The 15,079-nt window shown below is 41.5% G+C and overlaps 2 protein-coding genes across 2 annotated transcripts in view; one reads left to right on the forward strand and one right to left on the reverse strand.

Moving 5' to 3' along the window:
* The first annotated feature begins 932 nt into the window (after positions 1–932).
* LOC311146580 (von Willebrand factor C domain-containing protein 2-like) lies at positions 933–4,860 on the forward strand. Its single transcript, XM_084183097.1, has 3 exons — positions 933–1,503; positions 2,654–2,783; positions 3,509–4,860. The coding sequence occupies exons 1-3, from the start codon at positions 1,156–1,158 to the stop codon at positions 3,694–3,696; spliced, it is 666 nt and encodes a 221-aa protein (XP_084039223.1). The 5' UTR covers positions 933–1,155; the 3' UTR covers positions 3,697–4,860.
* A 911-nt stretch (positions 4,861–5,771) lies between these two features.
* LOC311146866 (beta-1,4-galactosyltransferase 2-like) overlaps positions 5,772–15,079 on the reverse strand; it is a 164,174-nt gene continuing 154,866 nt past the window's right edge. The window contains exons 6-7 of the mRNA XM_084183481.1: positions 14,053–14,157; positions 5,772–9,438 (exon numbers count right to left, since the gene is read on the reverse strand). Coding sequence (XP_084039607.1) covers positions 9,288–9,438; positions 14,053–14,157 — 256 coding nt within the window. The 3' untranslated portion in view covers positions 5,772–9,287. The remainder of the gene's footprint in view (positions 9,439–14,052; positions 14,158–15,079) is intronic.

The raw sequence follows: 15,079 nt of genomic DNA on the forward strand, positions 1-15,079 counted from the left end.
CCATGAAGGCACCTAGCAGTTTAAACGGTCGAACAGAGGAGAGAATTTAAAGTAGTCATTGAAATATGTCTGGCCTAGAAGTCATTTGCTTCCTAATAATAATTTGCCGGTTTTGCCAGCAGTAGCAGAAGTGTGCTCGTGGGTTGCCTGCCTCATTTGGCTACTACTGTTGCTAACTAGTTAACGTTTGCTAGCTAGCTTGGTTAGTTGTTAGATAGCTAATGACATTTACAAGAAAGTCCAGCATCTCAGTAACATTAATTGAGTAATTTAATGCACATTCTATTTGTGCTTAAATTGTACATTTTAAAACTGTTGAGAGAAACGTTAGCTAACCTTCTAGTTAGTAAATCAAAGACTAAACTTACCTTGTTGTTGCTTCCTGTATCCAGTGTAAACATTCTTGTCTCCAAGGCAGAAATATCGCGAGATCAGTATCCTCTACCTCTGCTTAGAATAAACTATTTCTAGCACAAGGCTGGTGTAAATAAAATGTTCAATAGTTTAATTTTGGCACTGGAAAATCCATGGGAACATTATTTCAGCTTCATGTTATAGACTACAGTTATTTTTATTTTTTTAATAATTTTTTTCCTATTGCATTAACCAGGTTGAATACAAAGTCAAAGCAGATGTATTTTCTATAATAACCACACATGAATATCTTATTTCATAGAAAGGAACGATAACAAAAAGAGAGCAATGTCTTATCTCAAAGGCAGTTTAAATATTGTGTCTAGCTAACGAATATCAGTAGCCATAGTTATTTCTGTAGGGGAAAACCCCTTCTCATAATTTTGACCATAATGAGTAGGAGGTTATAGCTCACAGGCAGGGACGGACCAGAGTCTAAGCACTAGACTGGGTAGTCACGTGTAAATTGAAACATAACCCCCATAGAGGCGTAATCACTTTCCCTCTCTTTGCACGTTTCTTGCCTCGGATCTGTGCGAGACCGGCTGGGCATTCGAGAATATAGCCGAAATTGTAGGCTAGATGCACATCTGAAACTGTTATTAGGATTTTATATTCTTCAACAATGTGGCAGAAACTGCTAAATGACCATAAACACTAAAGCACATTTTTTATTTTTTAAAATCCTGGACACTGGAAAAACACAATCTCTTTCGTCTTGTTTTGGATAGTTTTTTGGTCATGAAAATGGTTTCAAATCAGCACTATTCGATGGGGGTTATGCGTTCCGTGTTGTCTCTACTGTTCTGTGTCCAGTTCGGTCTGTCTTTCTCTGTGGCTGGACATGAGAACACCTGTGATGCGAACGGCAGCGTCTACTATGTGGGAGAATGGTACTTTCTAGAATCGGACCACTGCACGCAGTGTGAATGCACCACAGAGGGGTCATCTTGTGCACGGACGGAGTGTACCTCTTTGCCGGCCGCTTGCATCCATGTCAGCCACTATCCCACTGACTGCTGTCCAAGATGTGAGAAAATAGGCTGCGAGTACCGGGGAGTGGTGTACGAACTGGGACAAAACTTCCAGGTAGGCTACAGCAAGCATAAGCCCCTACTTGGCACGAGATGATCAAGTGAAACTTTACCTGGAATGAATAAACATAATATTTATTTGATGTCATTTACTTCTCAAATGTCTATTGAGTTGACTAATATTGAATTTCTTCTTACTATAATAAGCGTTGTGCTACGTCCTGAAATCGGCTCTCCAAAGTCTCTCTGTGCGCAATTACGCATCAGCAACTTTGGAGATACTTTTTTCAAAAGTAACGTATTTGATTCAATGTTAACATGTCTCTTAATATATCACTGCATAAGCGTCTTATGACCCAGAAAAACTTGAAAAGCAGTACATTTCATTTTCTTTCTTTTCCGAAACATCTCTGGGCGTCGGACTGTTTCTGGCACTGCATGCTGAACAATTTTCGAATATGGTTAAATTGCGCCACCCTGTGGTTTGTTGTAGAACTACTAACTGCTATGAAAGCTTGTTCTTTCAAGTTTGATACAGTAGTAGCTGAAGCTTTTACTGACAGGGACTGTAACTGGTGAAGATACTGCCACATGGAGGCAGTATGATGCTGTGAATGCTACACTTACAGCAAGTCTATTCAAATGTGACAGTGCATATGTAAATTGAGAGAACAGATATAGACACAAATCACCCACTTGATATTGAGGTTCTTCTGTAGGTACATTGTAAATATTTTAATAATCTCCTTCATAGTCCTCAACCATAAAGCATTTATTACACATATATAATCACATCTTAAACATGGCATTATGGTTGTTATATGTCAGACTTCACTTTTTCAGATATATCTTGAAATGGGCTATAGGCTAGCATCTACACTAATGCTTATAGCTCAGGAAAACCAACATGCTGACACAGTTAAACTTGTCACAGTTAAATTGAAAGCACCTGCATAAGTCAATCTTATCGTTGTAGAATCAGTCGACTGCCCTGTCTCTATGAAAGAGCACTTTCTTCTGTCCAACTGCTCATGTCGAACATTGATATCTGCCAGTGGCAGTCTAAAGAACACTTGCATCCCAAATGGCACCCCATTCCCATTTGGGCTCTGGTCAAAAGTAGTGCACTCTGAAGGGAATAGGGTGCCATTTGGGACGAGGCCTCTGTCTCTGACAGCCTGTGTTTTGTTCTGTTTGTTTGGCAGCCCAATGAGTGCGAGCAGTGTACCTGTGACAGTGACGGCATCGCCCGCTGCCTGGTGGCAGACTGCGCCCCCCCGCCCTGCGTCAACCCTATCTACAACAAAGGGAAGTGCTGCCCAGAGTGCCCAGAGGGTAAGTAAACTGACCTGTATACATCTCATGGTTATTTATGACATAGAACCCCCCACCATACTCAGCAGCACCATCTTGTAAAACAAATCCTGGGGAGAACCCTGAAAAGTATTTTGTTCCATTCTATTCAAGCCAAAGGGAGATGAGGGCTAGAGACAGGGAATATGATGTTCAGACTCCTCACATTGTCTATTCTCTGTGAAAAGTTCTTCATAATTTACCCCTTAGAGTGATGCATGCTGTTAGTTTTGTCACATTACTATTGTCAGCACCACAAGCAACAATATATGAAGGTGATCATTTATGCAAACAAATGGAAGTAGAGGTAGTGGGGGGCAGAAATAGCAATATCAGCATGAAATAATCCGCTTCACGCACCATTACCAATTACTGATTCTCTCTCTCTCCTGTTCTGCGGAGACACTCAGTAGCTTTTAAAAGGAAGTTTATCAAGTTGGAAAATAGCCAAATGAAGATGCATTCATTGTTTGAGTTTAGGTGGTCTATGACCGCGTAATTAAGAGTATATCATTTTTTCAATCACAGTACTTCGGAGGTAATCAATATTTATTGTCTGAAGTTCACATTTCTACTGATCATAAAAATACCCTCTCCTCTTTATGGTAGAGGTGACCGTTTATCCCCATGGAAAGAGAAGCGCAAAGGAAAATATCACAACCAAATAGCAAGTTAACAGAAATGATTGTGTGTGTGTGTTTCCCCAGGGCCCAACTGCTATGTGGATTCAACCCGGAGCCAGGTAATTCCAGGGGGTGAGCCAGTGTGGGTGGACTCCTGCACCAAGTGCCGCTGTCACGACTCAGGTGATGCTGGCTACTGGGAGGGCAACCGCTTGGCCACCTGTTCCCGCGTACGCAACTGCACCCCAGAAGAGGCTAGCCAGAAGAACTGATTAAGTAGGACCAGTCATTTGCCCTGGTATAGGGTGAAGTTGCCCCTAGACACAGATTTTGGGTCAGTTTTGAATTTCCCCCCACTAATGGTTAATGTTAGGATTGGGGGAAGGGAAGCTGATCCTAGAACTGTACCTAGAGGAAACTTCACCCCAGACCGATTTTCCCCTGAATGTTTGGTGGTTATCAGCAGGATGGTTAGAGCGTTGGGCCAGTAACTGAAAGGTCGCTGGTTCGAATACCCGAGGCGACAAGGTGAAAGAACCGGTCAATGTACTCTTGAGCAAGGCAAGAGATGGTTTGGGACCATCTCATGATTCTCATCTTTGTTATTAGACCACTTTTGATATCTTTAAACACATCTGAATACCTTTGGTGTGGGAGTGAACTATCTTTTTAACATTATTTGCCCAAAACATTTCCTAATGTAGTTGAAGGAGGGGACAGTTTGACCCAACTGAGTCTGAAGACCTCTGCTTTTGTGTGTGTACTCTAAACAAGGATTAAGCAGGTGAAGTAGCCACATATTTCTACACTAGTAAGAATGTTTCAATGTAGTGTAGATTATAGGGACTATACTACATTTTGGGATGTTATACTTCTCTAGTAGTGTTATTGGAAGATTTTGACCAACTTTGATGGATATTAATTGAGGTATACCATCTCCATCTTATTTGAATTAGTCATGAATGGAACATTAAATGTATGAAAATAATTTAGAGGTTCTGTAAGCTAAATGCTTGTGTAAGCAAAATGTTTTTTTTTAATGAATATTATAGGTTTGTAAACTATAAACAATTCACTATCAAGAATGTCAGAGATTCATAGGTATGAACATGAAAACGTAACAATGTTCACTTTCTTCCTTTACGTCCATTCTTAAGGGACCATAGCATGAAACCCATTAAAGGAAAGACATCGTTCTTCTTGTGTATGTTGTTGTGCAGCATATTGGTCCATGCTGGCATGGATAGACTTTATGCCAACATCCAAGCTTTGTCATTTCAGGCAAGGCTCTCATTACACTTCTCTAGTCGACTCTCCTAATATAGTGTCTCTTGAGTATGTTATTGAAGATGTATGTTGTTTATCTTTTATCCATGCCTTTAGGAACTCCCTCCATCCTTCATTAAAAAAAAAACAATGTCAACTTACAGTAAGTGAAAACAAAGTGTCCTTGTATGTCCATTAATTATACTGTCCACTACAGTGTGCTGCCATTGTTGTGTAGAAGGATGTTTATTTATTACACACTGGATGTCTTGTCACTAAGGGGATGCCAGCGGTTCATTGTCCAATTTCCCCAAATCCCTCTTGTCGACAGTTTGGGGACAGCGCTCGCCCCTCAACAATAACTGTTCGGTTTTCTGTTCAAACGAGTTATGGGATGGATTTATCTCTGAGACAGTATGAACGTAGTTTTAACACTACCTAGAAATGATCCTTTCTTTGTAATGCATCCACTGATGGGAGCGGGGCTTGGTCAACACTGCCATTAGTAGATCATTCTAAAAACGTGCACCACATTACTATAATTCAGCTAATGCAAACAATTTCCACCCAAGGCGTATGATCCCCTTAGAGCCAGTTTCTGTCTAATATATAACAAAGTAGTTTAGCGTTTCAATTTGAGCTGCAATGCAATGTGATGGTGTTTCTGAACCTCCCTCTGAAGGAACAGCAGTGGCTCAACTATTATAATCAGTTATTATGCTACCAGTTCCACTTTGCCTTTGGAAGCAGGAGAAGGTTCTATCACTCTATTCTCTTCAGTCTCAGTACATTTTCGATTATTCCTCATCGATGGAGAAACGTTTTACAGGTTTCTTTGAATGCCATGGCAACTGGACACAATGGATGGGGAAAAAAACAAGTATCAGCCCCCTCGTCAGGATGGTACATCCCAATGGCACCCTATTCCCTACATAGTGCACTAGTCATAACCAGAGCCCTATGGGCCCTGTTGAAAAGTAGTGCACTATAAAGGAAGTAGGGTGTCATTTAGGACGAAGTTGACAATGCAGGTGAAACATATTTTCTCATCTGGCAAGGAAAAACAAACCAATCACATGAGTGTATCTCATTTACCATCTGATTTATTGATTGTATAGAAAACGTTGGTTTGATATAACATTATGCATTCTATATAAGATATAACATTTTCAACATTCAATGTACAAAACCTAGATACAGTACATCTTTAAAAATGCACTCAAGCTTGAAGGCCCAAGGCAGTCAGTAGGTGATGTTGTTCTCCAATGCCCTCATCCTGTCATGTTTATCTTTCAGTTACCCACCACTTCCTTGAAATGACTGCTCCGACAGTGAGGGAAATTTTTGCTCAATGGGCATTAGGTTGAAACTTATAAGTAGAAGGGGGAAGCCGTGCAGTGTCTGCCAACAGATGGATAAAGAGAGAACTCTCCAAACGGTGGACAGTACCTTAGTTTGCCACCTGTCTGCTTTTCTTATTCAAGGCTGCATCAAAAACATGGTCAACAAAGAAAGCTGATGCTTTCGCAATTATCCATTTCCAGGACAAAACTGAACACAATAATAGTTGACTGTGGGGAGGGAGGGTGCAGAGGGATGAGTCCCAAATGGCACCCTATTGCCTATATGGGCCCTGGTCAAAAGTAGTGCACTATGTAGGGAATAGGGTGCCATTTGGGATGCAGCCGAGGAGCGGTGCTGTATCACTGGTTTATAGCTGGCGAGTTGTGTGGGAGAGACAGTCCTGGGAAGGATGTCTCTAAGCTTGTGCTGAAAGGTCCCCATGTCAATATGCATCATATCAAATCTGTATTATGCAGTACCTACAATGTAATATCACAGTCACTATGTGTGGGGTAGTGGGGCAGAATACAGACAATAGGCCAAACAAGATAATATCATGGATATACCAATATTAATCATGACTAAATGGATATAATAGTACCAATCTAATTGATTATTCCTGTAGTAGCCTACTTGTGCATGATCTCCATATAGATATCAAGTTAACAGAACAGACTGAGTTATATTGAACGTGTTCTCTGTTCACAACACAAATGACATGATAATGCCTGTCCATGCACCTGTAACACATGATCACTAGCTGTTGATGTCTGATGCAAGTCTGATATGTACAGAAATCACATTCTGTAGTCTACTGTACAGTAAACCGAATATCCACCAATTGTACAGTAAGATCTTTGACTGAAGTTCTGATAAAAAGCCCAGTCTGTAGACCTCACCAGCCGATTTGACAATCATTGGCAAAAACGTTATTTCTATTTTTTTATCAAAGCATTTCATTTAATGAAACCAGTGACTAAAACTTCAGTACCAAGTATTTTCAGGGTTGTGTGCTACTGCATCAGTAGTAAGCTCTTTCTGCTAAGCAGATTTTAGGTAATGATGATGCTAGCTATATATAAAAGCTTCTTCCCACAGTTCCAAGTATATTTAGCCTTTTGGAACATAAAAGCAGAAGCTTGGCAGCATGATGAATCATACTATACTGGGACCATAGGCAGTAATATGTCAAACTCAAACTCCTATGGTCCACAGCCATCAGAAAGCAGTACATACACAGTATTCACCCATTTGACAGAAGTAATGACATCCAGAATACAGTAGCATAAAAGTGCATTGGTCTCCAGTGTAGAATGGGGAGTGAAGAATGGGGAGTAGAGTATTCTCTTTGCGAGATGCTCTCACACCAGTAATAGTACACTCAACAATGAAAAGGCAGCAGAATGAGAGAGAGAAGAGAGAGGATTGTTGAAGTCCTCCTGATATTTCTATAGAGGAGCAGTGTGCTTCAGACACAGCTGTCTGTGTATTCATCAGATGATCAAGTACAGAAACACTGTGGTGTTCACACAGACACACACGGCACATGGAGAGAGGGACGGCAGAGCCAGGGAGGGAAATAAAAGGCAATGGAGGGTGTTGTAAAGAAACAACAAAGAAGGGAAATGCACTTGATGCACTTTAAAAGGCTCTTTAAAATAAACAGAGGGGGGACGGGTTGGTTGGGGCATCTCTAAATACTCACTGTCTCAAGCCTGGCCAAGAAAACCATTGATAGTACAAAAGAGAGATTTCCACATCACTTCATACAACAGAATGCAGCATTCCTTATCATTGCCCCTCATAACAATTGTGAAGGCATCAGTTTGGTGTTTAGGCAGTACACAAAAAGGAAAAGGAGAGAACGGGAGAAGAAAATGCTTCCTTATGTTAAAAGGCTTTTTTACACTGGTGGTGTTAATAGTGAAATTATATTTTATGGGCTGGTTTTCCATTTATTCGAAGGGACTCAATCCTGAGGAAATAACCAACTTCAGTTCTGTTCTTATCACCTCAGTGCTTCTGACTTTGAATGGATGGAATGAATGCTACAATGCAAATATTCACCATACTAGACTGTCCTTATCAACATTATTCACAATTTAAACCATTAGGTTATCAATGCCTTATCATTTTCTTTTCAAAAACGTGGATGACATTTTGAAATAAAAATAAAATAAAACAATGGAGCAAAGAGTATTGAATTTTGAGCAATAGATTATCCTCTTCTAAAACTGTCCTGGACCCATTGTCATACAGCAAAAGTTTACACTTCCATTGGTATCTAATGTAACCTTCTCTGTGAGTGAGAACACGTCAACAAAAGAGTCTCTAATAATCACCTGTCAGAACCATGCCAGAAGTTCACCTTCTCTTCTATTTACTGGACCTTTCACCTCCACAAACAGGTCAAAACTAGTTCCTTGGATAGCCATATCCATCCACTACCTGGAGGTCTTTATTCACTCAACCTCGTTTCCCTCCACAGAAAGTCACACTTCTTTGTCTTTCAAAATAAAGAGACCAAAGAGAGACCGGAGTTGGTGCACATTGTCGCTCTCCTCCAGCACCGTTTGTCAATGTCAGAGACATGGGAAATGGGGAAAGCCTGTGTTGGATGCAGGCACAGACAGTACACATTCATTTTGCAACAATATTGTATGTTCTGATTGACAGATTCTCACAGAGAGATCAGGGCAGTTCTTCTTGGTTCTGCTCCAGTAACTCTGAATCCCAAACCCAACTCCAACCCCCAGCATATCAATGATCCAATATGATATGACTCCTCTTGAACCCTGTTGCTTTGTGTTATCAGGACCGAGACACCAGTAGCACTGGACTTTGTCATCCTGATCCCTATTGCTGTGTGTTTCATGTACAGTGTGTGCATTTCCAGAACAGCACTGTCGCCAGGGGAATTAATCTGAATCTGATCTGATATATCCTCCGTCCTCATCTATTCCTGACAGCTAGTCAGTCAGTCAGGGTCCCAGCCATGTTGTAGGCCTGCCGTAACCGTTGAGCTGTCGGCAGGGTGGGACTGCAACGAGTGTGTACCGGTATCCCCACTCAGACTGGGCTGTGAGGGGCCAGGGCAGACTCATAGCCCAGGTCAGTGGGGGGTATCTGGGTCAGGCTGAGGGAGGTGTAGGCGGAGATGAAGGCTCTCTGCTGTGCATTATAGTTCTCTCCCCCATCTCCCTTCCTCCTCCATCCCTCCCTCTCCATGTCCAGGCCGGGGCTCTCTACCTGTCTAGCCCCTGAAAGGCCGGGGCGGGGGCTTGCCGATCTCCACAGAGATGTTGGTGTAGAGAGGGTACTTCTTAAACTGGACCACGCGGTACGTTAACGTGCTGATCCCGTCTCTCTTCATAGTGTTCTTGGTGTTCTGGATCTTGTTGAATCTGGAGAAGAAGAGGCAAAAACTCATTATTATTACTGGGAAATGTTATCATTGTAGCAAACAGTGAAATATTATTGCATGTTTTACTTTTTTTATCACAATCATCATGGCTAACATTTTGGTTTTGCATGTTTCGTGTTAATCCCATATTGGCCAACAGGTGGTGCTATGGGCATGTACTGGAACTCAGAGGACAAATACAGGAATCGTCCATCTGTAACAGTCATCCACTGTCCAATGCCAAGGCTACAATACCCCATGATTTTCTCCGATTTCCTTTTACTGTTTGAAAAGAGGTAGGGATTCAGAGTACATAAACTGCTTCAGTAGCCAGCAGTGCATATCCAATCTTCAAAGAGCAGTGAATGGATCAAACAATATGTATTTTTATGTGCTTGGACATAAACCCACTACGACACAATCCAAGTCAACCCAAGAAGAACCCTGCAGCAGCACCTTGTCACTTACAGCTAAACAGAGATTTCTCTACACGCAGATCTAGTCAGGAATCTAAATTAAAGCGAAATTACTTTTAGGCTAAGAGCCCATTAAATGAGAGGGGAGGAGGTAGTGAAAGAGAGAAAGAGAGAGAGATAGGGAGGGAGAGAGAAAGAGAGCGAGAGAGAGAGAAAGGAGGGGGTAGAGCGAGAGAGAGAGAGAGCAAGAGAGAGAGAGAGCGAGAGAGAGAGAAAGAAGGGGTAGAGAGAGACAGAGAAAGAGCGAGAGAGAGAGAGAGCAAGAGAGAGAGAAAGAAAGAGAGAGAGAGAGAGAGAGAGAGAGAGAGAGAGAGAGAGAGAGAGAGAGAGAGAGAGAGAGAGAGAGAAAGGAGATGGTAGAGAGAGACAGAGAGTGAGAGCAAGGGAGAAAGAGAGGGGGAGGGAGAGAGAGATGTATCTATAAATCTATCAAGAGGAAAGAGGATTAAAGGCAATAGCCTGAATGTGCTGTACTACTATACTTAATCATAGTCTCTCAATGATCTCACAATGAGGCCTGTGTTCGAGATCGGAGCTATTCTCACGTATTACATAAATATGGACTGTAATAGCAGGCAACCTTCAGAGTAAGCATCCCCTATTCATGTTTTGGTATCAACTTATATCGGCAAGACAGCAGCCAAAAAGCCATAAAATCACTATCTTAGCATGAGATGATGATTTATGAAGCATTTTTGATGATGACGCTACTCTGTGGAAGGAGGAAGCCTAGTATTCATTGAGTTAATATGCATGAGTCCACGGTGTAAGGCAGCGCCAACTAATCTTTTGGAATAATGATGAATGGTAGTCTTTCTTCTTTTGGCAAGCCGTATGTCTCATTATTATGCCTAAATCACATCTCCTACTTCCTACTGACCAAACAGAGCAGGATGAGTGGCAGTAACATAATAGTAGAGGTGGTCAACATTAATCATCAAAAACATCCGCTTTGGCCGTGGTCAGAGATTAGAACCACACTCTCCTGGATACGCTGAAGGATGCCCTGGAATGTCTGGTTGGTAAGATTGGGATTGCAACGGAAGCTGCATAATGATGGTAAACTAGGCTAATTTGTTGACCTAAGAATCATTTTTGGAGGCATAATGCATTTTCCTGCAAGGACAGATACAACATAATAATTAGAGTGCAAGGATAGAATAATTAGTTTTTTTTACAGGAAATAGGCTAATACAGGTTTGTAGGATAGTGATTTTACACTTATTGTTCTTCTTGTGCAGCCTTTCTCTAAGTACTACACACATCATGAGTATATGGGCGTATTATGAGCTTATTATTAAAGGGGCAGTGCAGTCAAAAACGTGATTTACCTTGTGGAAGAATGGTGTCGCATCCCTCCAATAGAGTTCCAGACACTAGTAGAATCTATGCCAAGGTGCATTGAAGCTGTTCTGGCTTATGGTGGCCAAACGCCATATTAAGACACTTTATGTTGGAGTTTCCTTTATTTAGGCAGTTACCTGTATATTGCAACACTATAAGGTTGGAATGATACTGTGAAATGATGAAAATTATGATAATGCACTTTTAGTGTAAGAGCTGTTTGAAAAGACCGCCTGAAATGTCAGCTTGTTTGGCTGGGTGGGGTTTAAGTTCATAGACCAATAATGAAGAGAGTTTGCCCTCCTCTCCGCCAATAACAGCTAGTTTTCAGGTTACACATCCCTCCCATTAGGCTCCTCCAATTAGGCCCCTCTCTCAGATTACTCCCAGACAGTCCAAGTCTTCCTTGAGAAATTGCATTTTGCTAAGACGCTATGTTTGTTTCTTTTAAACCATTTTAATTGAAAACAAGGTATTTAATTGTTTCCCAGAAATGATTTGATATTGAGATAACAAAGTCTGCACTGGACCTTCAAAACATCAGAGACCTTAATAACCTAACCCCAGTGTTCTGCCCTCATCGGGTGCCGATGACATGGACATCAATTAAGGCAGCCCCCCGCACCTCTCTGATTCAGATGCAAAAGACACATTTCGGTTGAATACATTCCCCTTTCCCTTCCCCAATACGCTGTTAGAATTTTGAGCAGCGCTCTCTCTCTAAAAGGTTTGGCTATAAAAGCCCAGACCCTTTCAAGGCCTTTCTACTTCCCTCCATTTTAAAACCCAAATGTATTATTTTACGAATCAAAACACTTCAAATAATCCCCAAAGTATTTTAATGAGGGACAAAAAACATTTTTTAGGGAGGTTTCCCTAATAGGGGTTTCTCTGTCTATCTTTCCTCTTCAAGGCATTTATGAATTATTTATTGGCACCAAATAAATTGAGTCCATGACAGCTTTTCGCGAAAGCTGAAGCTCATGGATCAGAATCAAGTCAGGCTGGAGAATAAAGTGTTGGAAATGACAGTCAAAGGATCTCTCTCTCTCTCTCTCTCTCTCTCTCTCTCTCTCTCTCTCTCTCTCTCTCTCTCTCAATTCAATTCAATTTGTCTCTCTCTCTCTCTCTCTCTCTCTCAATTCAATTCAATTTGTCTGTCTGTCTGTCTATCTCTCTCTCTCTATCTATCACACAGCGAGTCAGCGACAGATTCTTTCAAACTAGTCTCTGATGTATTGGTTGTCATAAAGCCAACGGCAGGTAGCTTAGTGGGTAAGAGCGTTGTGCCAGTAACCGAAAGGTCGCTGGTTCTAATCCCCGAGCCGACTAGGTGAAAAATCTGTCGATGTGCCCTTGAGCAAGGCACTTAACCCTAATTGCTCCTGTAAATCGCTCTGGATAAGAGCGTCTGCTAAATGACCAAAAAAAAAAAAAAAAACGTGACCGATGCTGACCCTGCTCTTGTTGTCTATAGAAGTCAACTGGTGTCAATTCAGCAAGTAATTACTCTGACCCATATAAGAGTAACCTAGCTGACATGACACAATTTCATTTCTACAAAAACAAGCCTTGTAATTCATTTCTGATAGCATGTCCTATACTACATGACCCAATAATGTACATACATCACAGTGTGTTCATGCAGGAAAGATACATCTCTTAGAAATATGTTATGTGATGGTACATATTAGGTAGGTATTAGGTTCAAGGCAACCTGTTCCCTATAGTGCACTACTTTTGACCAGGCCCTGTGGTAGTGCACTATAAAGAGAATAGGGTGTCACTCGGATTCATGTTGATTGGGATTGCATGGTAAGTACTTAGATCAGTATCTATCAACCCATCCACCTTTCACACAGCCACAAGCCAAACAGACAACAGCACGCTTCCCTGGCTCTGTCAGCACAGCAAACCCCTCTTACATCAACATGTTTCAATTCATTAGGCGCAGCAACAACAACTAATTCATTTATATTCAGCTATTCTCTCATCTCCCATGGAAATGAGTTTATTAGGCTCTCGCGCTAGCTATGCAAGGGCTCTGCATTGGTTCATTATTAGTATTGTCTGAGGCACTCATCAACATGAGTGTTGTCTTCTGTGGCTGTTATCTTCACACACTGGAAATCATAGGGAGTGGGAGTTCATGGAAAACTAATAGAACCAAGATCAGGCTGATGATTAAATGGCCGCCCCATGGTTATTTAGCCTTCCGAGCATGGTAAGAGCCAGCAAGGGGGTTGGATGTGATCAATAAAAGCCTGTAACTTCTATAGTGCGTGTGCTCATGCTATGCAATAATAATGTTGTGCAAATTGCAGCTCAGCTCTGTAGGGTTCTGGGGTTTGACAACAATCAGAAGTAATAGCGCTGCATATAGCCATGCAGTTATCGATCTGCTCTTTTTAGAGTCATTGATGGGTCGGCTATTCATGCATGAAAGAGCCCTCTTAGCAGTGAATAAACAATGATAATCCATTTCTATGATGGGTGTTATGAGGTTATTTTCCAACCAAATCTATGGGATATGACATGGGGGGATTCACCTTAGAGCAGCCTTATAAATGTGAGTTGGCATTATAATGTGTTGAGTGTGAGATAACCTTTATCAAAAAGACAACTTTGGTAACTGAGCAAACAATAGATACAGTACCTGTACTTTCTGTACCTTAAGGAAAAGTCTGATCCCAGATCTGTTTTGTGCTGTCCTGACAACTCCTATGTCATTGTTGGCAAGACAGCACAAACAGATCTGGGACCTAGTGAGGAAAAGATAGAAATCAAATGCAAACCTTTGTGGGTTGGGTTCATTGTGTTTGTCTCTTTCGTGTTTGATCATCCTGTAGCGGCCAATCCGGACATCCGGTCGAACCACCTTCATCCCGTTGAGGGTGATCCTACAACAGAGTCATGGTTTAGAAAGGATCAGAGTTTGCGTCCCAAATGGCACCCTATTCCCTACATAGTGCACTACTTTTGACCAGAACCCTATTCCTATTGACCCTGGTCAAAAGCAGTGCACTACATAGGAAATAGGGTGCCATTTGGGAAGCTACCATTATCACACTTACAGCCATAGAAATATAAGTCATAACCGCTCCAAAACCGCTGTAGCAATGCCAGCCATGACCAGACACTCTCATAGCAATGTTAAGTTAAGCTTTAGCTGTAAGGCAACAACAATGGGGTAAAGCAAGGCACTGACTGTAGACACCAATCTGTACAAACTAAATCCTAGAACTATAATAAGAAATTACTGTATATTCCTTTACGCAGTGATATGGAACCGTGTGTGTGTTCGGATGTTTACAATGTTTGGTTCCCAAGATGGGATGAAATGGTTTTATTTCTCTCTGTAATGCTCTGATTCATGCTGGATCTCCTGTGTTACTGGTGCAGCCAACCCTGATATTACAGTTTGTATCTGTGGGCCTCGCTCTTACTGACTGACAAACAAACAGCAAAACACATTGCTTCTGCATCCCGCCATCAAAGCCTCATTAGAACATATGAGAAGAAAATACCAAGCGAGTCAAAAAAACATTTATGAATACAAATTCAGTAGAACAGATTGAAGAAAACTCAGGCTCTTCCCAGTAAGTGTCTCTTAGCGTTCCTGAAGGGTCCAGCCAAAGCAGTCATGCTAACCATCTTGGAAAACAAAGGCATTTGTTTGAGTAAAATGCTGCTTCCAGCTGCTTGATTGCTTGAACAATCGGCTCATTATAATCTCCCCATTTGGCTCTTTATCTGTGTGGAGCCCCTGGAGAAGAAATTGGTCATGTGATCATCACGTTGCTCCAGCTTTAGCGATAGGCT

This window comes from Coregonus lavaretus, assembly GCF_964263955.1.
Source record: "Coregonus lavaretus genome assembly, chromosome: 19".
Classification (NCBI taxonomy): domain Eukaryota; kingdom Metazoa; phylum Chordata; class Actinopteri; order Salmoniformes; family Salmonidae; genus Coregonus; species Coregonus lavaretus.